Here is a 23,857-nt window from a genome sequence, read left to right on the forward strand (position 1 = left end):
GGGAGGGGGAGAGAGAGCACTCACCCTCCCCCACAATGGAGTAGAGTAAGAAATTCCTACCCTAGATGACTCAGGCACCCAGCCACACGCCCGCTCCAAGTTCTACTGCACGACCTTCTCCTACTGTAAATCTGAACAGTCCCCAAGGCGTCAAATGTTTTCTGTCCTTTACCAGCGCAGAGCCCTCAGTCCCGGCCAGCACTGCCTCTCACTGGAGTCACCCTGGGCACCACCCCCTAGGTGTCCCTGCCCCCAGTATTGTACCGAACACACACTCTGATGGCCACACACACGTCTGATTCTGTTACAACTGCTCTGAGGACGTCCCGGGAGGTCAGAGCACAGGCAGGGGGAAAGGTCTTCCCGGAGAAAGCCCCTCCTTGTCCTCCAGCCTGGTCTTCACGCCGTCCTCACTCCAGGCCTGCACTCTATCTCTGCAGTGCCTTCTCGGGGCTAATGCTTATCCTTCCCCTTCCCCTCCCCTTACCAGCCAGAAGGTAGCTTATGGTCTACTACAAACTCAAAACATGGCAGATGCAGCTGGGCATGGTGCCACATACTGTAAGCCCAGCACTCGGGAGGCTGAGGCAGGAGGCTCGAGTTGAAGGCCAACCTGGGCTACATAGTGGATTAATAACAAGACCCTATCTCAAAAACAAACAACATGGCAGATGACTCCAACTCCTAATCCTTTTCCTGAGCTGTGTCTCAGGGCATCTTTTTTTTTTTTTTTTGGTCTTTTGAGATAGGGTTTCACTATGCAGTTCAGGCTGGACTTGAACTCACTTTGTAGCCCAGGCAGGCCTCAAACTCACAGTGATCCTCCGGCCTCAGTCTCCAGAGTGCTGGGATTACAGGCGTGCGCCACCATGCTGGGCCTCAGGGCATTTTAGAAAGCAGGGCAAGTGTCTTATGTCTGCATGTCCAGCATCCACCGTACAAGTTCATTACACAAATGAAGGAACGAAGGGAGGAAGGAATGTCACCCACCCATATATTAAGTGTGAATTTCATAGCTCAGAAAAGTGAGCTCTGAGGGTGAGCATCCCTGGCCGAGGTCACACCGGCCAGCTCTGTCCGCCACCGAAGCTCACGTTACTTCGGTCACACCACCTTTCTCCGCCGGCTCTTCTGTCTTGAATCTCTTCCCTCTCAGCTTTAAACTTACTTAAATTGCTCCTTATAACAATTACATCAGTCTTTTGACTATGGCTTCCCTACAGCTCGAGATTTATTTTTCATTTTTATTTTTTGTCTTTTTGAGACAGGGTCTCACTAGGCAGCTCAGGCTGACCTTGAACTCACTTTGTAGCCCAGGCTGGTCTCAAACTTGTACTGATCCTCCTGCCTCAGCCTCTTGAGTGCTGGGATTACAGGTGTGCACCACCATGGCTGACTCTTTTATATGTTTTAAAAACAACTTTCTCAGGCCAGGCATGGTGGCACACACCTGTGATCCCAGGATTTACTTGGGAGGATGAGGCAGGAGGATCGCCTCAAATTCGAGGCCAACCTGGGCTACATGGTAAGTTCAAGGCCAGTCTGAATTACACAGTGAGACCCTGTCTCAAAAAACCACAGAAGAGAACAAAAATATTTGAGCAATCTAAACAGCTGAGAAATACTTATTATCATGAAATTTCCATGAAAGCATTTTTCTGCGAGTGACTAAAGACTGTATCCTAAGTGGAACTTAGCATTTTAATCAGATTGATTACATTTAAAAATGAAGTCTTTAATTCAGCCCCATCTGCAGTTTCACAGCAGACAGGAGCTCCCATAAGGCCCCTTAACCGAGGCCCACTGCTTTTCTCTTCTGAAGTGGGAGGGCAGGCAGGTGTTGCAAAGGCAGCGTTACAAAAGTGAAGAGGGAATTCTCACGCAGAGTTGATTAAATGGCCATAAAAGAGGAAGATTAATTAATTAATTATTTATACTAGTAATTGAGCTCAGGACCTTGTGCTTGCCAGGCAAGCACTGTGCTACTGAGCTAGACCCCCGGCCCTGAGAAAGATTGAAACTCCCCAAAAACTTAGAAACACTGTAGATTGGGCTTTGGATTTTTAATCACACCAGCAGGCAATCTCTTAAATTAAGAAAGTGGGAGGGGCTGGGGATTTAGCTCAGCAGCACAGCGCCCGCCTGGCAAGTGCAAGGTCATGAGTTCGATTCCCAGTACTGGAAGAAAAACAAAAAACAAACAAACAAAAAAACCAAATTAAGAAAGTGGGATGTATTATTGTTACAGAATTTTGCCTTTTTTTTTTTTTTTTTTTTTTCTGAGACATGCAGTTCAGGTCTCGCTATGCAGTTCAGGCTGGCCTAAGTCCACTACGGAGCCCAGGCTGGCCCTGAGCCCATGACAATCCTCCTGGCTCAGCCCCCTGAGTGCTGAGATTACAGGCGTGCACCACCACGCCTGTCCTTGTTTTGCTTTTGAGGCTGGATCTCACTATGTGGCCCAGGCTGGCCTCGAACTCATATGACCTTCTTGCCTCAGCCTCCTGAGTGCTCGGATGACAAGCATGAGCCACCACACCAAACTGTTACAGAATTTCACAAATGAGAAGTGCTGGGGTGAATGGGTCTACAGGTAAACAAACTAAAGATAACTCTACCTATTTAAGGTGTCCTAAAATTTGATTTCCATTGATTCCTATGAATTATACTAACACACCTCATTTCTTCTCCTCCTCCTTCAAGGCAAGGAATCGATATACATATTCAGGCTGGCCTTGAACTGTTGGCAATCCTCCTTCCTCAGCCTTCTATTCACAACTATTTTTTTTAAGGTTTCAAATATTTATTGTTGATCACAGGAAAAGATCAAGATTCCTGATTAACCACATTCCACTGTCCAGCCAATGGTATTTTTTAAACTAGGTATGGTGATACCACCTTGGCCATGATAAAGAGGGTGTCATCTTGTGACCTCCGAGAGGGAGAGTGTGCTGCAGCTCACGAGCGGCTCCTTACAGCCCAGCTTGGTCCTCCGCAGCGTCTCCTCCTGGAGTTGCACCTGACTTTATCACCACTCTTCATCTGAGTCCACCGAGGAACGGGGCGATTCTGCATTTGCTTCTTGGCCTGGAATCGTCTGATTCCGAAAGTCTTGTAGAAGACTTGGTTAGGCTAGGAGGCAACAACACGCACTCAATGGCAGGCAGAAGCAGAAAAGGACATAAATATTTTTTGTCAAAAAATAAAATGTATGTGAAAAGCTGGGCATGCTGGCACACACCTGTAATCCCAGCATTCAGGAGGCTGAGGCAGGAGGATCACTGTGGGATCCCGGCCAGCCTGGACTACAAAATGGGGCCTGTCATAAAAAACCAAAACCAAACAAACAAAACCACAAGAAATAAAACATTAAAAAAAGAACAAAAAACACTAGGTTTTGGTTAGGTGTGGTGGTGCACTCCTATAATCCCCACATTTAGGAGGCTGAGGCAGGAAGACTGCTGCAAGTTAGAGGCCAACCTGGGCTACACAGAGTTCAAGGTCACCCTGAACTCCACAGTGAGACCATGTCTCAAAAAAAAAATTATAGGTTGGAGTGGGAGGTAAACGGCACAGCTCATGGGGAAAGGACCTGGGATATGATGCCATATTTTCGTTGCCATCCATAATTCCTGGCATTCCTAGCTGCCTTTCTGGGGCAACCATAGCAACCAGAATTTCTCTTCCAGGAGTTGTAGAAACCGATCTCCCCCTTCCTGTCTGTCTGGGAGCTGGCTAGAAAGGCATTCACTGACCCTGTGGCTAAGCACGTAGCTCAAGGGTAATGTGGCGCCCACAGCTCAGAATGAGATCGCAGGCCCTAAAATAAAACCTCTGACCTCCCTTGTCTGACTGCAGATGTGAGCGCCTCATTTCCGAAGTCCTGCTCCATGCGCAGCAGGAGGACGGCCATCCAGGCCGGCTAAAAAGACTCAGGCAGACAGCCAGGTGTGTTGGGCCTGGGCGCCCAGCCTCTTCGCTCACCGGCTCCCACCTGCTGAGCGTCCGTCTACCTGGCCTCAGTCACGGTCATGCAGTAAGGTTCCCAGCCAACCCTCAGGTGGGGGGGGGGGGGCAGGGCACGGAAGCTCTGCATCCGGCCCAACACCTCGCCCCACCCCTTTATTATATCCTTTATCATTAAGCGGTGTCTCCCTGGGTCCCCTGAGTTCCTCTCATTGGGTTGTGGGAACCGTGCTTGACAGCCAGTTGGTGAGAAGCACAGGTGACTCCCCTGGGCTCTGCCGCTGACACCTAAAGTACAGGCCGGGAGGCAGGCAGGGGCCTGAACCTGCAACCAGTGGCGTCTGAGACACCTGTGGGAACCGCCCCCCAACATAACTGGCATGAGCATCCCTGTGAGTTCGACGCCAGCCCGGGCTGCATAGTGAGTTCGAGGCCAGCCTGGACTACATGGCGAGACCCTCTCTCAAAAAACCAAAACCTCAAACCACCAAACAAAACACAACAAAAGGAAAAATCGCTAAGTGATTGCCAGTTACTCTACAACCATAACTATATTTCTTTTCCCACCTCAACCCCTTACCCTAGACCTATAAAAAGTAAAATGAAAGAATTGAAATATACTACCCTGTAAGGGTGTCAACTAAGTTCCAACTGCTGTATAGTTTTTGTGCCTATCACGGTGACCACCAATAGTTCAGATAATAAAAACCTGGGGAAAATCTAAAAAATCTATTTCTGGGCACTAACGAATATCCTTACATTCATCAAACATTTCCCGAGTCTCTGCACTTCTAGTGTGTGTACAGGGTATGCACAGAGTATACATATACTGTGTGTATGTATAGTGTACATGTGCAAGCACAGTGTGTATAAATATATAAAGGGTGATCAAAAATACAATGAATGTTTAAATTTGTAAAAATTATTACGGTAAGAGCCACACTGCCACTCGCCCCCTCGAAGTACTCCCCTCGGTTCCAGCACGGTGATCCCACCCTTCCTGCTACTTCCGGAAGCAGCTCCGGCACGGGAGTGTCTTTATGAGGTGAACACGGCTGCTCAGAGCCGCCCCGCGGAAAGGCATTCTCTGAAAAGCTCACGCAGTGTCTATGTCCACCTTATTCACTGGATCTCGCGCTGGGCCACGTCTGGCTTTCCAGTAAAATCAGAATGACCACAAAAGGCAAATATTCTACGTCAGTCTGGTGTGGGGCATGGTGGCACACCTCTGTAATCCCGGCACTGGGAAGGAAGGCTGAGGCAGGAGGATTGCTGAGAGTTTGAGGCCATTCTGGGCTACAAAGTGAGTTCAAGGCCAACCTGAACTGCATAGTGAGACCCTGTCTCAAAAAGACAAACAAAACAAAACAGAATAAATGGATCTGGGACATCAAGGCAGGTGCTACAGCACAACTAAAGACAGAGAAGGGACTTGCTGAACAGCTTCCTAAAGTGACAGGAACAATGGGCTAGGCGAGTTCCAGGAGACGGAGGATTCTGAGGGGAGTTCACTGTCTTTTACAGTAAATAATTCAAAACATATGAACACACTGTTTTTTGATAGCATGTTGCATATACTGCACATGTATACTGTGTGTATCTGTTAGTTTGCCATGAGTGGGACTCAACAGGCTCGCTTATAATCTCTTCCTGCACAACACAGACATCTGCTCGTGTGAAGTCTAGATATATCGTCATCATTTTTTACTGGTGTTAGAGTTCTTTTATACGGAAATATAACTTTATTAACTGATTTTCTGCTGAAGGATTTTCAGCCCTGTGTAATTACCTCCATGGGGTAAATGCCCTGGCATGGGATGCCAGGGTAACAGATGTGTACCTGTACTCCTCCAGGAGATGCCCAGCACTGCCTATGCAAAGCCAGCAGTCAGGGTTAGGTTCAGCTGGGTGTGACAACATTCAACCCTGTGGCTTGCACACAACAGAGATCTGAGCAAAAGGGAGGCAGTCCACGGGCAAGGGATCAGGTGCCTACTATCTTGGTATTCACGCTCTCCAGAATCTGACTTTCTCCTCCTGGTGCCACAAGGCTGCTTAAGTCCCAGCCATCGAGTCTGCATTCTAGACAGCAGGAAATGGGAACGAACAAAAAAAAGAGTCTAACTCTTTCCGACTCTTCTGTGTGGTCACACTCATCACAGCACCAAGGCCCTGTTAGAATTTGGTCCTATGGTGTTTTACTTTATTTATTTATTTAATTTTGGAGGGAGGAGCACCGGGAATCAAAACTTACAACCTTGTGTCTGCCAGGCAGGATCCGTGCTGCCGAGCTCTCTTCCAGCCAGTGTTTTGCTTTAGATCTAAAATGTCCCCCACGATTCTCGCGTGTTTAGGAGGTGCTTGGATCACGGGCACCCTCGGCAGGGGGTTAATGCACTGAAGGTTTCCGAGCTGGGGGCAGGAGGTCGCTGGGGCGTGACCGGAAGTGCGCTCCTGTCCCCGCTCCTCCCCGCTGTCTCTGCCTCCGTGCCGGCTGCCTCAGGGTGAACAGCTCTCCTCCGGCCGCCCTTCCACCGGGCCCTTTCCGCCGCCTGCCGACCGTGGACGGAATTTCCTGAAAACCCAAGGAAGGGCCGCTCAAACAACCCTCTCCTCTAAGTGGCGTTTGCCAGGACTTAGGTCCCAGGGCTGGGAAAGCTGCCTAGCCCATGTGGCCACGTGTAGCGGCAGGGATCATCTTTCACTATAGAAAAGGGAAAACGAATACTGGGGAAAACTAATGGTTTATGCCCCGGGACGGATGTACCAATTTATGTTCCTGCGGGCATCTCACGAGAGGAAGCTTTCCCCCACGCCTAGTACTGTTTTATCACATTGTTCCCACTATACACACATTTCATTACTTACAAGGTAAAAACTGTCTTCAAATAGCTTGTGTAGATTATTTTACCAATATCAGCGATTCAATGAAGAAAGGAAGCGCGGGCGTGCGAAAAGATCCCTCTGCCTGGATAGGGTATTTTTTTTTTCCCCTCCAGCGCCAGAGATCGAGCCCAGGGGCTCATGAATGCTAGGCAAGTGCTTTGCCCTCCAGCTACCATGCCGGCCCTGCCCTGCCCTTTTAAATCTGAAGGCTCTGTTCCCAGCCCACTTCCCTCCACTGGGTAAATCGCGTCCACATGGCCTCATGTGGAGTCAAAACTCTGTCTTTTTACTCTTGATCTCTAGAGCTCCACGGAGCCCGCGGCTGCTCACCACGCATATTCACCTGTGTGATCCACAGGTAGTGTGTGCAGACCCTGTCTGTCACCTCCTTCACTACCTGCCTGTTGCTCTTCCTGCAGTCCTTGTTTTGGAGGCAGTGGCTGACTCATGCTAGGCTTACTCTGTCATCACAAGACATCAGCTCCAAGACCAAAGCCTGTCAATTTCACTTCCTTTCCATTACTGAAAGAAGCCAGATCTCCTCACAGGGCACCCAAGGTCCCCTGTGAAGATGCTGATGTAAATATGAGGGTTTTTTTTTTTTTTTTTTTTTTTGAGACAGGTTCTTGCTGTGTAGCCCAGGGTGACTTGGAACTCATGGCAGTCCTCCTGCCTCAGCCTCTCAAGAGCTGGGATCACAGGCGGATGCCACCATGCCTGGCAACAGTGACGTTTCTCCTCGGGTGGAGTGTAGGAATGGACAGTGACCCCCCAACTTCCACATCTCATACTCGCCCCAGGTCCAGCCCACAGGTGGGGCTGTCACCTGAAGCAGTTCCACCGTGATGCCATCACAGTCCAGTCGCTGTGGAAACAGACTCCTCCTGCTCAGAACTGTTCCCGCTCCCCGAAAACATTCCATTTTTATAAGACCCAAGTCCCATAGTCACGTCCTGCAAAGCTGCTTTGGCCCACTCCCTCTATTTACACCATTTCCTTGAAACTATGGCAGCGAGTAGGATTAATATTTATTAACCCAGCAACTATTTACAGAATTCACACAGTGCTCAGCATCGTGCTGAGCTGGATTCATGCCCAGGTAGGAGGTGGACACAGACCTTAGGCTCTTATAGTCGGCAGTTTTCAGTTTGTATCACTAAACGCTAATTCTCATTCCTCATCTGCTTTGCTAAAACTTCTCTCTCCCCTAGCAGTCTCAGCGAGATGCAGGAAACTAAAATAAACTGACTTGCTTGTTGCTGATCATGGCGCTATTTTCTTTGGTGTCTTGTCTCTTATTCAAATGTTCATTTATTTTCGCTCTGTGTTGTTGGTTGCTATGACCCAGAGCCACTTGGATGTTTGTTTATTTATTTATTTATTGGTCTTTTTGAGACAGGGTCTCACTATGCAGTTCAGGCTGGCCTTGAGCTCACTTTGTAGCCCAGGCTGGCCTAGAACTCACAACGATCCTCCTGCCTCAGCCTCCTGAGTGCTGGGATTACAGGCACGTGCCACCATGCCCGGCCACTTGGATATTTAAAATGGAAAAATTTGGAATCACATCTGTGCTATTATTTTCTAAGTTTTTCTTTCAAACTCTTTCCTGAGAAAGGCCAGGTGAAGGGGTGTCCACCAGCAGAGAAGCAGGCAGACTGAAGTGCAGGGTGAATAAACAACAGGAAGCAGGTGCTCCAAGTGCAGGATGGGCTAAGTGGTGGCAGGATGGAGGGCAGATATGCCACTGGCTAAGTTCAAGAGATGCCATTCTCCTGGGGAAAGGACCTTATTTCTACGGGGATCCTTGAGGCACATGGGGAGCACTTGCTGTGTCCACCCAAGGCCTTGGTCATCCGCCGCCCTCAGTTACCTTCCCCGTCTTAGTGACGCGGATTAGGGCATGACGAAGCTGGCCAGGGAAACAGGTGTGACCTGCTAATTACAAGAACACACGTGCAGAAGTTTCCAAAGCCCGGCACGCGGACTTCCGCCAGAACTCCAGCAGGTTTTGCACGCATGGCCTGGACCCGACGTCAGCCCGAGGGCTCCCTTCACCGCCCCTCAGAACCCGGATGTAGCGGTTCTCGAGGGTTTGCTCGAGATTTGGACGACAGGAAAGATCACCGAGAGCAGAGAAGGGCTTGCTGTGGATTTCCTCTTGACGGCTCGCCCTGCCTTCCCCGCGGTGTTCTTTTATCTTGCTTCTGTTTCACGCAGCCCAAGCTCACTCTCGAGAGCCAGTTTCTCTCTCACTCTTCGCTCTGTTTGTTCCAATAAATTTTGCCACTGCTTTTTATCCGTTTTGTTCATTTCTTTGTAGGCGATGAGGAGAAAGTGGACGCTAACCTTAGAGGAAGAGGCGAGCAACCCCGAGTCCGGTAATGTTTAATCGGCCAGCTGCTTTCAGAAGCACGCTACTCAGTAACATCTTGCTGAAGCCAGAGGTGTCTGAGAACCATAGGGCTTCACTGCAGAATTTCTCCTATTCTTGTATTTTTTCAATACTGGGATTGAACTCAGGAACACTGAGCCACATTCGCAGCCTTTTCTTTCTATTTTAATTAAAAAAAAATTTTTTTTTTTTCTGATGTCAGGGATTGAACCCAGAGCCTTTGCACTAAATTGCATCCCTAACCCTTAAAAAAAATGTTAAACTGGGTGTGGTGGTGCACGCCTGTAATCCCAGCACTCGGGAGACTGAGGCAGGAGGACTGTTGTGAGTTCGAGGCCAGCCTGGGCTGCAAAGTGAGCTCAAGGCCAGCCTGAACTTTGAGACAGGGTCTCACTATGCATTTCAGGCTGGCCTCGAACTCACAATGATCCTCCTGCCTCAGCCTCCCGAGTGCTGGGATTACAGGCATGCACCACCACGCCTGGCCCATGGAGACCCTGTCTCAGAAAGAAAAAAAAAAATGTTGAAGCTGGGAGTAGTGGTGCACACCTGTAATCCCCTCTTTCAGGAGGCTGAGGCAGGCGAATCACTGGCAAGTTAAAGGACAGCCTGAACTACTGTATATAATGAAACCCTGTCTCAAAAAGCAAACAAACATACAAAATAACCGGAATTTTCATCCGAGCTGGTGGCACACACCTATAATCTCAGCACTTGGGAGGCTGAGGCAGGAGGAGCACTCCAAATCTGAGGCCGGCCTGGACTATATAGTGAGTTCAAGGCCAACCTGAAGTGCACAGCAAAGATCCGGTCTTAAATAATAAAGACATTTTATTTTGAAATAGGGTCTTGCTAAGTGCCTAAATTGTACAGGCTGGGCTCAAACTTGCTACCTTTCTGCCTTAGTCTCCTGAGTAGAAGGGATTATATGTGTGTACCTCCAAATCTAGTTTAAAATTTCTCTAGTTTTACCTCCTTTTCATCTTCCCATTTTCAGTTTATTTTACAGTCTGTCCCAAACAAGAATGATCCTGAACATCCAGGCATAGTGTGGCACACCTGTAATCCCAACACTCTGGAGGCTGAGGCAGGAGGATAGCTTTGAGTTTGAGTCCATCCTGAACTGCATAGTGAGACCCTGTATAAAAGAAAGAAAGAAAGAAAGATCCTGAACTGAAAAATCTTTTAAATGGAGAGGAAATACAGAAGGAAATCTACACAAAAGTTTGCACAAAATAGAGAAACTCAGTTTTTTGTTTTGGTTTTCTGAGACTGGCTCTCCACGTGTAATCCCACGTGCTAGGATTACAGACATATACCACCATGCCTGCTGAAACCTAGGATTTATTCATTGATTTATTGTGACTGGGTCTCACTATTCAGCTCAGGCTGGCCTTGGACTCAGTAGGTAGCCCGGGCTGCCTCAACCTCCCACATGCTGGGATTGTAGGCTTGCACCACTGTGCCTGGCTTGAAACAGGATTTAGAACCGTCAAAGCCGTGTACACACAGACCTTACAGGCCTAAATGTGTTATTCAAGACCCTGGCCTCAAGGGACAGGAATTCAATCTGAGAGCTTAAGCAAGCAATCCTGCCAAGTTATATAACTTGGGAAGCCGGGGTGTGGCTAGCTTCAGGCACAACAGGATCCAGAGGTGTGAAAATTGACAGTATCAGATTATCAGCCTTTTCCCTGTCTACCGCTTCCTGTTTCTGATTGCAGACGTTTGTACTTCCTGCCGCGGGGAGCCTGGCAGCATGTAAGCCTTGAGAATCCTCACATGAAAAAGCATTTGTTTTGAGCTTCTGGGATGGAATCCAGAGAGCACTGAGCTATGTCCTTGGCTCTGTTTGAGATGGGGTCCTAATAAATGGCCCAAGATGTCCTCAAACTTAGGATCCTCCTGCCGTAGCCTCTGGAAAAAAAGGGTCACAGGTGTGTATCTATCTAGCTTGACATGGGGAAAACCATACTTTTTTTTTTAGTACCGAGGATTGAATTCAAGGCCTTTGTAGTGAGCTATATCCTCAGCCCTTTATTTTGAGATAGGGCTAAACTGCTCAGGCTGGGCTAGAATTTGTGATCCTCCTGCAGACTGCTGGGATTACAGGTGTGAGCCAGCACATCCGGCTCATCATGGAAAATGTAAATGAGGCTGAGAAATCCTAAGAATGATTGTGTTGGTTCTTTTTTTTTTTTTTTTTTTGGTTTTTTTCCGGTACCGGGAATCGAACTCATGACCCTGCGCTTGCCAGGCAGGGGCTGTGCGCTGAGCTAAACCCCCGGCCCCTTTGTGTTGGTTCTGTCTGGTCAACTTGCCCCTGTCGTGGAGGCAGGGGTGTTAACAGGTCAGCCCTGGTCCATGCCCACCCTGGTTACTGCACCCTAGGGGGCGCAGCCTGAAGTGGAAAGGAGGAGGACCAAGGACTGACGTGAGTTCTGGGTAGAAAAAACAGTTCCTCTGCAATAGACTTTGTTGCAATGTTAGAGAACCTCTCTCCTGAGGTCTGCATATGTGAGACAGAAGATTAGGGAGTGGCAAAACTGGCTGGGGAAGTGGGTGCCACCTGTTAATTACGAGATCCCAGAACACAAGCACAGAACAGTTTCCAAAGAACTGCATGTGGACTTCTTGTGAGAACTCAAGCAAGTTTCCATAGGATGGTCTGGACCTGACATCAGCTAAAGAATGGGTAATACAGAAAGGCCAGTCCACGTTAGCTTTTTGCTACTGTGTTTGTGCTTACATGGTGTCTGCCCTCACCTGTAGGGTGCACTTCTTTTCCTTCTACTTGGCTCAAACTTGCTCTGCAGAGCCTTCTTTCTTTTCTTTCTTTCTTCCTTTCTCCCTTCCTTCCTTCCTCTCTCTCTCTCTCTCTCTCTCTCTCTCTCTCTCTCTCTCTCTCTCTTTTGAGAGAGTCTCACTATGCAGTTCAGGCTAGCCTTGAGCTCTCTTTGTAGCTTAGGCTGGTCTCGAAATGATCCTCCTGCCTCAGCCTCCCGAGTGCTGAGATTATAGGTGTGCACCACCACACTGGCAAGCCTGTGTCTTTTCCTGCCTTTAATATGACTTTGCGCTTATCTTGACCAATTCTTTGATCAGGACAGACAGAACCTAGAAACCACCTCCAGGAGGAGGCTCCAGCACTCCAAAACCAGGTAAGGTGTGTGCACAGCTGACTCACATGCTATTCTGTGAAGTCGGGGCAAACACTAGGTTAGCCAACTGTAAACTTGTGTCCTAGGGGAAAAACAGGGTCAGGTACCTGTGAGCCTCAGGTCACGTATTCACTGGCTGATCAGTATGTAACTTTGTGGTTTTTTGTTTTGCATTACTGGGGTCTTGGTAGGGTCTCAGTAAATTGTTAAACTGCCCAGGTTGAGCTCCAAACCTGGTGATCTTCCTGGCTATGCCTCCCAGAGTACTGAGGTTGTATTCACGAACCTCCACATACTTGGCCGTAGTCCTGTTTTTTAATTTTTTTAGAAAGAGTCTTATGATGTAGCCCACGCTGGCCTCAAACTCACAGCGATCCTCCTGTCTCAGCCTCCTGAGTGGTGGGATTATAGGTGTGTGCTGTTGTCATGCCCGCCTTCATAACCCTGTTTCACATAGGTTTCTGTTTAAATACCTTACTGGATATATACTGTTGATTCACTGACATGAACTCACAGCCTGGAGCAGTGTGCCTAGCTCTTGCTGGAGGCAACTTTATCTGACACAAGTATTTTCCCTACAGCGCATCTCTGCTTTCCTGAGCTTAGGAAACTAGACAGCACATCGGGGCTCTGCCCGGGGGCCACGCTGAACAGCAAAATCCCCAACAAAAACTCACGGATCCTGCATCAAATAGAGCCCGAAAAGGACTTTTTTCTTAAGGGTTTCAGAGCTGAAACCAGCCCCGTGGATTTTCCCGTTCCTTGCTGACCACAGCTGGGAACAGGCCAGTGGGCGGACTGGATCTTTTTTACCATACTCTGCATGTCCAGAAATGACTGGGAAAGCTCGGTGAGGGCTGATTCACCTTACAAATATGCTTTATTAAGTAGGTAACTTCAAAATTACAGAATCAAGAGGGGTTGAAGGGAGGGGAGGGGAACGGGAAAAAAAGCAGCAAGCTGTATCATGTACAGGTACAAATTAGGATGTTATCATTATGTATATCCAATATGCACCAATAAAATTTCAAGACTGCAAAAAAAAAGCAAACCGAATCACCATATTTCATCAACTCTAAAATGCCGCCCAGCCGGGTGTGGTGGTGCATGCTTCCAACCCCAGCACGCAAGTATGAGGCCAGTCTGGACGATGGTGCACACTGAGCCCACAGCCATCCTGAGCGCCCAGCATGACCCAAGCTCAGAGCATTCGTACACTTAAAAAACGCGCCACCTACTCTAAGTGGCACCATTACTTTACATATAGCCCAAGAAGTAAAAACTGCCGATCTTTTATTAGAAAAAAAAAACTGGTGATCTTTTGTTAAAAACAAAAGCAAAACCACGTCTCACCACTGTAACACATGTAACATTCCAGGGGTGGGGGACCAGCAGGGACCACTGGGGTGGGTAAGGGCAACAGGGCCTGGAGTTTACTGTGTCTGGGTGCGGGCAGGCAGAGTGATAAGACCATCTTCCCTAAACACAGAGAAGTGTGTCTCTTTCATAGGGATGGAGAGAGGGCAGGGGCCAGAAGGTGGGAAGATTTTAATACACGTCTGTGGTCAGAGGTTTCTGGCGGTCTTGGACCTCAGTGAGCAGAGTCCTTGGAGTATCTGGTGTAAATTTTCGGGTGTCTCCAGATGTCCCCAGCGCCCGCACAATTCCTTTGCTATCTTATCTCCTCCACAGTATCCTGTGCTTGCCCATGACAGCATCGGGTGCTGAGCTGACCTCCCTGTAGAGAGCAGTGTCTCTGCTGGTAAGCAGGCTGGGGCTGGGAGCTGCGAGAGTCAGGTCTGGGTGCAGTCTCACAACCATCCTTAGTATAAAGTATGCTGGCCACCTTTCAGCCTCAAAAACTAGTGGTTTGTTCTCCGGGCCAGGACAAAACTCCTGTGTTTTCTTCTCTTTCTTGTTTTGGGTGGTACTAGGGATTGCATCCGTGGCACTGCACGTACTAGAGGAGGGCTCTACCACTGACTGACAGCGGAGGTCCAATTCCACTGTGTGTGAGTGTCTTCAGTACCGGATTCTGCCTGGTGCTATGCCCAGCACGGAGGGGAGGGGTGGCCGCTAAACTACAGGCTTTGTGTTGGCGGGGATCTCAGGACCGTGCGGGTGAGACACAGTTATCCGGTGAACACAGCTCAACTAAGACCTCAGCCGAAGTAAGCGATCAAGAGAGCTCGGAGCGCTGGAGCCAGGACCGCGCAGGACGCAGCGGGCCAGTGAAGTCGGGCCGGCGGGCTCTGCAGCGGAAGAGGAACCTGACCTGGGATCCAGGGAGCCTGCATGAATGGAAAATGCCTGGGGCAGCAGCAAGGCGGGGGCAGGCCCTGCGGGTTCTTCAGGACAGTATTAGAGCTGTGCGCGGTGGCATGTGGCGGTGATCCCAGCTGCTTGGGAGTCTGAGGAAGGAAGGTTCCAAGTTTGGGGCAGCTCAGTGGGAGGGCACTTGCCTAGCATGTGGGAGGCCCTGGGTTCAGTCTGCAACACCACATACCACAGCTGAATGAAATGAAACCAATCTTTCCTTTAATGATTCACATTGCTCATTTTAGGGTATTTTCCCATTTTAATGGGCCAAAAGATCCATAGATGTGAGTCACAACTTTCTAAAAAATATAAAATAAAATCCAAGTCTGGTGGTGCATGCCTTGGGAGGCACTTGGGAGGCTGAGGCAGGAGAATTTCTTAGAGTTCTGGTCAGCCTGGAGTACAGAGTCAATTCAATACCAGCCAATACCAGTGAATTCAATACCTACATAGTGAGACAAGATGTTACCATATAGTCCAGGCTGGCAATCCTCCTGCCTCAGCCTCCAGTGTGCTGGGATTACAGGTGTGTCCCATCATGCCCAGCTCCTCACCTGGACTGCTGTCTCTTTTCCACAAATACCAAATTTAGACTAAAGGCTTTAAACATGCCTTACTATGCATGACACTCTCTGTAGCTTGATATCACTACTACCAAGTGGGCAGTGTATTGTGAGCTGCCAGTGTTCCAGGATCTTGTGCTAAACTGAGACTTCGGAGATGTTCTGGCTTTGCTCTGCTATGGTGATCCCTGCTTTGTGCAGCTATGAACCAAAATTAGATGGGTCAGAGCTCAGCCTTCCCAGACCGGGAAACACTTGGAAGAAGTTTGCTACATTCACAGTGATGACAGATGGTTTTCTCTGTGGCCTACACCACAGCACGTTCACCCAGATTTTAGAAGCCCACGTCAAGGTGTTAAAATGTGGAATACAACATAAGGTGTTAAGATGTAGGTGTTTCTTTTATATTGCCATTTTAACAGTATTTTTGAAGAGTTGGGTTTTTTTTCAATTTTTAAAAATTTAAAAAAATTTTTTTGGTCTTTTTGAGACAGGGTCTCGCTATGCAGTTGAGGCTGGCCTTGAGCTCACTTTGTAGCCCAGGCTAGCCTCGAACTCACAACGATCCTCCTGCCTCAGTCTCCTGAGTGCTGGGATTACAGGCATGCACCACCTCGCCCAGTGTAATTTTTTTTTTCTTTGATTACAACATTTTACTGCAGCGTCGTCTGAAGCTGGTGAAGACTGGGCAGCATTTCCAAATGAAATGTTACAATTTTACAAATTTTGTTTTTATTTAAATCTACATGCAGAAACTGAAACGTGGTAAAAGAAAAATGCAAAATAGCTAGAAAAAAAGATGTAATCAGTTGTAACATAGTTAAAGATGTGCTCTTTAACTGAATTCACTATGCCTACTGGAAAGCAAATGAAAGACAACTATTCTAATAAATTAACAGATTGTCAGAAACAGACTAAGAACCCCCATTTCTATTCAGTGGGGGGAAAACAAAATTAAAAAAAAAAAAAAACAGAAGCAAAACAAAAGCTCTACTTGTTTCTGTATTTTGTTTAGAGGCAGAGGCTATACACCCATGAAGGTCAACAAAATACTCCGATCCACTTCTTGTTGTCCTTCATTTTCTGTGACATGCTGACCGGCACGTTTTGTTTTCATGATACTTACAATAGGCTCAACTATATCCCTGTTCTTAGGCTGGTTTCAGACTTTTATAAGCCACCTTTTTAAAATTTTTTGAGACAGGGTCCCACTGTGTAGTTCAGGCTACCCTTGAACTCACTATGTAGTCCACATTGGCCTCAAACTTGAAGTGATCCTCCTGACTCAGCCTCCTGAGTGCTGGGATTACAGGTGTGTACCACTCCACCTGGCTAAAAGAGGTTTGAATAAAATGTTCATGGATAGGGAGGCTGAGGCAGGGGAGTTCCAAGTCTGAGCCCAGCCTGTGCAACTTTGTGAGACCCTGTCTCAGAATAAAAAACGGCTGGGGTATAGCTTAGTGGTGTAGCACTTGGATAGTAGGGTAATAGGTACAAGAAGCTAGGCCCCCCAAAATGCTCATGGAACCTCAGCAATGCAAAGAACAGCTCAAGGCAGAAACCAGCCGAGATCACTGGGCTTGTGTAAAGGCAACATAGTGTAAAGTTTATTGTGCCTGGGTACAGGCAGATGGAGGGCAAAATCACTGTCCGTCTGGAGCAGAGCGAAACAGGCTCCTTTCATAGGAGTTTAAAGGAGGCAAGGGACACGAGGCAGGAAGACGTTCCCAACCCTCAGTGGTCAAAGTCCTCTGGATGCCTCTCATGCCTCTGTGGGCGAAGTCCTTGAGGTCTCCAGTGCAAACATCTGGGTGTCTTCGGATGTCCCAGTGTTTGGGAGATTCCGCACTCCATCCTATCTCTTCTGTGACATCCTGGGTTTGCTGAGGGCACTGGTGCTGAGCTGGAAACAGTGCCTCAGTTGGCAGACTGGGTGGGTGTTGGGCGAGTCAAGTCTGAATCGAGCCTTGTAAGAAACATATTTTTTTGCAAAACCAAGTGATAGTTTGCAACCTGCTAACTTACCTCATCAAGCCTTTGTTTGTTTTGTTATTTGTGGCAGGATCTCACTATGTAGCCCAAGCTGGCCTCGATCTTGTGATCTTCCTGCCTCAGCCATCCCAGTGCTGGGATGACACTGCTGGGATGCCAGGGCTGTGCCACTATGCCCAGCTCAAGTCTTCTGTTGTTTTGTGCAGGCTGGTTTTGAACTACGTAGCCCAGCTCTGCCTCAAACTTATGGCAATCCTCCCACCTCAGTCTCCCAAGTGCTGGGATTACAGTGTTCAACCCCACACCTGGCTAACACTTTTTTTTTCCTAACTATTTCCTTCTTTTTTATTTTTAAATTAATTTTATTGATACTTTTGACATACACAATGATCACATTAATCACAGGTAATTTGTACCTATACATGATATATATTGATTCTTTTTTCCCCATCCCTCTCCCCTCCCTTCAACCCTTCTTCCTCTCCTTATATACAAAAGTTTTGTTTCTATTTCTATTTTGTTTTGTTCTATTCTTTTTTTTTCCTTTTCCCTTCCCTCCCCCGCCGCCCCCATTCCCATTCCCATTTGAATGAATTCCCATTTTCTTCCTGATTCCCAGTATTTATCATCCATTTTGGTCCTTATTTACCCTTTGGGTTTCTCACACAAGAGAAACAATGAAATATTTAAACTCACGTGTCCAATTTATCTCACTTAAAAGTATGGTCTCAAGGTGCATCCATTTCCCTAGAAATGTCTCAAGTTTATCCTTCTTTATGACTGAGTAGTACTCCACTGTATAAAAAACCCACATTTTCTTAATCCATTCCTTGGTTGATGGGCATCTGGTTTTTTCCAAGATTCAGCTATTACAAATTGTGCTGTTATAAACATGGGTGCCCATATGTCACTGTGGTGTGCCATTTTTAATTCTTTTGGGAAGATACCTAGGAGAATAGCTGGGTCAAATGGGACATCCAATCCTAGTTTTCTGAGCAATCTCCACACTGATTTCCACAGTGGTTGCACCAGTCTACACTCCACCAGCAGTGGAGGGTTCCTTTTTCCTCATAGCCCCGCCAGCACTTGTTATTGATTTCTTGATAACAGGCATTCCTTCTGGGGTGAGATGGAATCTCAGCACTGTTTTAATTTGTATCTCTCGAATGACCAGCGATGATGAACATTTTTTTATTTATTTGCTGTTTCTACTTCCTCCTCTGAGAGATGTCTGTTCATTTCGGGTGTGCATTTTTTGACTGGGTCTTTAAATTTGGGGGGCTCTTGTCCTTTTTAAAATTGTGTCAGGTATTTCCCAGGCACGGGACAATGACTACAACAAGTGGCAAGGTTAAGCAAGTTCTGATGTATTTATTAGTCATGTATATTTCTTCAGGCAACTTGCCCATTTTTTTGATGAGGCTATTTAATCTCATTAATTTAGAAGATTAATAACCTCGAAATATTGACTATATTAACTGTCTGTTTTATATATGGCTAACATTTTCTGCTAGGCAGTTTTATGTCTTCTGTGGTACTGGGGATCAATCCTAGGGTCTTTGCACCAAACTATATCCTAGTCCTTTTTATTTTTTTCTTCTTTGAGAGAGGGCCTAGCTATGTAGTTCAGGCTGGCCTGAACTCACAGTGATCCTCCTGCCTCATTCTCCCACATGCTGGGATTATAGGTGTGAGCCACCATGCCCAACTTTTTTGTTTTGAGACAGTGTCTTACTAAGTCCTTAAAGTGTCCAGGCTGGGTTCCAACTTGTGATTCTCCTACCTCAGCCTCCCAGACTGCTGGGATTACAGGCATGTGCCACTACACCTGGTTTCTTATTTTCATAATGTTTGTGGATGCAACAGCTCTTCAATCAATATAACATTTTTCAATGCATAGTATGAGACAGAGATTTAATTTTGTGGCAATTTTAATAGCTAATTGCCACAGTGGTTATTCAATATTTTTCATTTCTTCACTGATTTGAAAGGTTGAGGGGGCATTTTAACTTTTTGTGGGATTTGGTGTTGAACTCAGGGCCTCCTACCTCCTAGGAAAGTGCTCCACCACTGAGCTACATTCCTGGTCCTTTTTTTTTTTTGATTAAGGGTCTTGCTGGGTAGTTCAAGCTGGCCTTAAACTCACTACGTAGCACAGGCTGGCCTCAAACTCTAGTGATCCTGCTGCTTCGGCCTCCCAAATGCTGGGATTACAGGCGTGCATCACCATGCATGGCTTATAATCTGATTTTTAAAAGCCTACAACATAGTTTATGGTGAAAGATTGAAAGCCTTCTTCCTAAGACCAAGAACAGGACAGTTTTTCTCTCTGACATTCTAGTGGAAATCTAGCAACACAATATGCCAGGGAAAAAGAACGTAAGATTGGGAACGAAGTAAACAAATTTCGTACTCTCAGATGATATGAGTGCATCCTAGAAGATCTAAAGGAATCTACAGGTGAAGCACTATAGTTAGTAAGTGACTTAGCGAGATCCCTGGGTAAGAGCAAATTTATTCATTTATGTATATGCACTGTTTTGAGGAGAGTCTCACCATGTTAACTCAGGCTCCTAGTCACTGTCCCATGCCTGGGAAATACCTGACACAATTTTAAAAAGGACAAGGATCCCCCAAATTTAAAGACCCAAATTCATGATCCTACTGTCTTGGTCTCCTGAGTGTTGGGAGTACCACCATGCCTGGCATTTTTTTTTTTTTCTTTTTTTTTTGCTTGGCTTTTTTTTTGAGCCAGATTCTTGTTAGGTAGTCCAGGCTGGCCTGGAACTCACTAGGTAGCCCAGGCTGCTTTTGAATTCACAGTGATCCTCTTGTCTCTGCCTTCCAAATGCTGGTAGAGCTCTCGCGTAGCATTCTTTTGGACCTAGTACATCCTCTAGGTCCTGGGTTCAACCTGTAGCACCTCCATCCCCAACAAAGAAATAAAGCAAAATAGTTAGGAGAAGGCTAAAGGGTTACTACAATCATCTTGATGGAAAAATGGAAATGATGCCTGATTGGTTTAGCGCTGGTACCTGGCGAACACTCCTGCGGCAGTCCTGCTGTGGACGGGCTTGCTGTGTGTTCACCCTTGAGCATCCCCGCTGTGGGTCCTGCAAATGCTCAGGTCAAAGAGAGGCCTGTGGTCAGCACAGATCAGTTTCCTCTTGGAGACTCATGGTGCGCAGCAGGATTTTAAAGGCTCTGAGAAACTGCAGGGAGAAGTAGCAAATACAGTTCGTGTCATCCAGGATTTTCCAGTCTTACTAGGTCAGGAACCTTCTCTCTCAGAAACAATGGCCCCGAGTGCTTCACACAGCGGGGCCTTGCCCTGCCTCTGAGGCAGCCAGGGGTTGAGCTGTTTGTTTTATGGAGGAGGAAACGGCAGGTTGGGCAGGTGAGGACACAGAGTACGCGAACTCAGCTCCTGATAAAGGGTCTGATACAAACTCAACTTTTCCAAAGGAATAGTCACTCTAGTGCTTCTCCCTCTATCAGGTACTACTTTCATGTCAAACAGCGTGTTGCAGAAGGAATAAAGCCTAGCAGTCTCCGCCGCACGGCCTTATTATGTTGATGAGGAGCTTGGCCCCAGCCAGGAGCTTCAGACCAGCAGGAGGAATAAAGAGATCCATGAGTCAGCGACTCCCAATTAAGTGCTCCACTGCCCCACATAACGATGACACGGATCTGTGTCAACGCTGGGTGACACCGAGTGAACTACGCAGGTCGAGTAGGAGCTCCCAGGTGCCGAACAAACAATTCGCCCGGAAGGAGCCGGTGCGGTAGCTCCGTCCAGGTGAACTGGCGGAGATGGCAAAGCGCCAAACATTGTCACTGTCAAAAGTTTCATTGCCTGACTTCCATCACGTCATCCCTCTGCTCCCCAAGGTGCCACACGTATGCCACTTGGAGGGAAGGTCAGGCTTCCGAGGAACAGTGGTTTCACAACTCTAATTAGGCACATCCTGCATTGTCACAGGGTTGGGATTCATTTTTCTAAAGTGTGTCAGGCGTGAGGAACAGAAGCAGAATAATGCAGTTTATTATTAGAGACACCCGGCCTAACCTGCGCGGCAGGGAAGGTTCTGTTTACGGCAGGCGAAGATGTGGAACCCAAACACACCGCGGAGAAGCTGGACCAGAGCTGGCTAAGAAGCTCCCAGGTACCGACAAAGTGTGGCTTTTATTGGGGGCGGGGCGGGGCGGGGCGGGGGAGGGGCTGTGAGACAAAAAGCGGCTGATGCCAGGAGTGGTGGTACACACCTGCAATCCTAGCACTTGGGAGGCTGAAGCAGGAAGACTGCTGTGAGTTTGAGGCCACAAGTTCAAGGCCAAATGGAACTGCACAGCAAGACCCTCTCTCAAAAAAACCCAATCCGACGCACTCCACAGATTCCTTAAAATTGTACCCAGAATCATTAATCTATTTGCATCCTCTCTAAATTTCTATGGTTTTTTTTTTTTTTTTTTCTGGTACCAGGAATCCAACTCAGGACCTTGCACTTGCCAGGCAGGCGCTTGTGCCACTGAGCTATACCCCAGGCCCTCTCTCTACGTCTCTAGCATTAAAATTATTTTGCCACAGAAAGTAGGAGTTACCAAGGTGCAGCTGATGGTGTAGCCACCCAGGCTGTTCCAACACTGAAAGCAGGAGACAGCTCAGGGGGTGCTGGCAAAGCAGGGGGAGATGAGAGTGGGGAGCAGGGCAATTTACATGTTTACTTTATTTATTTTTGTTTTTTTGAGACAGGGTCTCGCTGTGTAGTCCAGGCTGGCCTCAAACTCTTGGTGGTCCTCCTGCCTCTGCCTCCTGAATGCTGGGGTTAGAGGTGTGTGCTACCATGCCCTGCTACATAGTGAGATTTATTTTAAATCTTTATTGCCTTAATAATAAAAATAAATGCAGCTGGGCCTGGTAGCTGTAATCTCAGCACCTGGAGGCTGAGGCTGGAGGGTCACCATAGAGTTGGAGACCAGCCTGGGCTATGCAGTGAGTTCAAAGTCAGCCTGAACTGTATAGCAAGACCCAGTCTCCAAAAAAAACAAAACAAAACAAAATGACTGCTCATTGTGGAAAATTCAGATCACTCACAAATATGAATGCAGAAAGGGAAAGCAATTGTTAACTTTATGCCTAAGACAGAATCATTCCAGCTTTTCCATCCAATAGTTGTTGAATCCTCACTAACATTCATTTAAAATGACTTTTTTTTGTTTGTTTCGTTTTTTTTTTTTTTTTCCAGTACCGAGACTTGAACACACGACCTTGTGCTTGCCAGGCAGGCGCTGTGCCGCTAAGCTAAATCCCCAGCCCCTAAAATGACTTTTTTTCTTAAATGAGATCATACTATGTTTAATCCAGCAGCTTGCTTTTCCTTGCTAAAGATCTGTTCTACTGAATAAACAGAAATCCTCATTGTTTTTAAGATTGCATGGTATTCCACGGTACGAATGAATCAGTTTAACCACATTGCCACTAATGAAAGATATTTTTACAATTATTTTCCTTGCTGAGGTTCCCTGCTTACATAGTCTTGTGCACATGTGAAAGGATTTTTGGTTATAAAATCCTAGAAATGGATTTTCTGGGTCTAAGGGTACATGTGCTAACATATTTGTAAGAATGCATATCTATTTATCTATCTATCTATCTATATCTGAGACAGAGTCTCAATATGTAGTTCAGGCTGGCTTTGAACTCACTGTGTAGTCCAGGCGGGCCTCAAACTTGCAGTGAACCTCCTGCCTCTGCCTCCTGGGTGCTAGGATTACAGGCATGCAGCACCACGCCCCGCCTACTCATTTACTTTTGAGTCAGGGTCCTGGTATTTAGCCCAGGCTCGTCTGGAATTAGCTATCCTCCTGCCTCAGCCTCCAGAGTGCTGAAATTACAGGTGCGTATCACCATGTTTAGCGGGATTTGAATTTTAAATCTTCACAACTGGTCTGTAGTTTGAAATGACACTCATACAATTCTTGGTTGTTTCTCAAGCAGTCCTCACTGAAGCTAGTATTCTGTAACTTGTCACAAGGATTTTTTTTTTTTTTTTTTTTTGGTTTTTCTCCGGTACCAGGAACTGAACTCACGACCTTGCGCTTGCCAGGCAGGCGCTTTTTGCCGCTGAGCTAAATCCCCAGCCCCTGTCACAAGGATTTTTTTGTTTTTGTAAATACTGGGAATTGGACCAGAGCATCTGCAGTGAGCTACATTCCCAGCCTCCTTTTTTTTGAGACAGGGTCTTCAAGCTGGCTTTGAACTTGTAGTGATCCTCCTGCTTCAGCCTCCTAAGTGCTGGGAATCACTACACCTGGCTTCCCTGCCCTTTTTAAATTTTTTATTTTGAGACAAGATCTCACTAAGTCACTACATGCCTAGCGTGGCCTCAAACCTGTGATCTTCCTGCCTCATCCTCCTAGAGAGCTGGGATTATAGGTGTTGGTCACTATGCCTGGCTTCTCTTAGAAGGCTGGCAGGCTGGCATGAACCTTAAGTGTTTTTAGTTAACACTTCAAAAGTAAGATTTTTGGTGGGTGTGAACTTTGTCATGTCCATAGTCCGCCCTCCCACCGCTCCT

General features: G+C 47.1%; 1 protein-coding gene across 4 annotated transcripts in view; it reads right to left on the reverse strand.

Annotated features, from left to right (window-relative positions):
• Positions 1-23,857, reverse strand: part of Fbxo36 (F-box protein 36) — an 82,747-nt gene that overhangs the window by 53,157 nt on the left and 5,733 nt on the right. Inside the window, exons 1-2 of one of the 4 annotated variants that reach the window (XM_013519824.1) lie at positions 20,315-21,471; positions 2,899-3,132 (exon numbers count right to left, since the gene is read on the reverse strand). The exons of 2 other annotated variants lie outside the window; for them this stretch is intronic. In XM_013519824.1, the coding sequence (XP_013375278.1) occupies positions 2,899-2,907 (9 nt within the window). In that variant the 5' untranslated portion in view covers positions 2,908-3,132; positions 20,315-21,471. Of the gene's footprint in view, positions 1-2,898; positions 3,133-6,223; positions 6,536-20,314; positions 21,472-23,857 lie in introns of those variants that run through there. One more of the 4 variants, XM_013519825.1, reaches the window with a different exon arrangement.

The sequence above is a fragment of the Chinchilla lanigera genome, unplaced genomic scaffold (assembly GCF_000276665.1).
Source record: "Chinchilla lanigera isolate Chin_1 unplaced genomic scaffold, ChiLan1.0 scaffold00052, whole genome shotgun sequence".
NCBI lineage: Eukaryota > Metazoa > Chordata > Mammalia > Rodentia > Chinchillidae > Chinchilla > Chinchilla lanigera.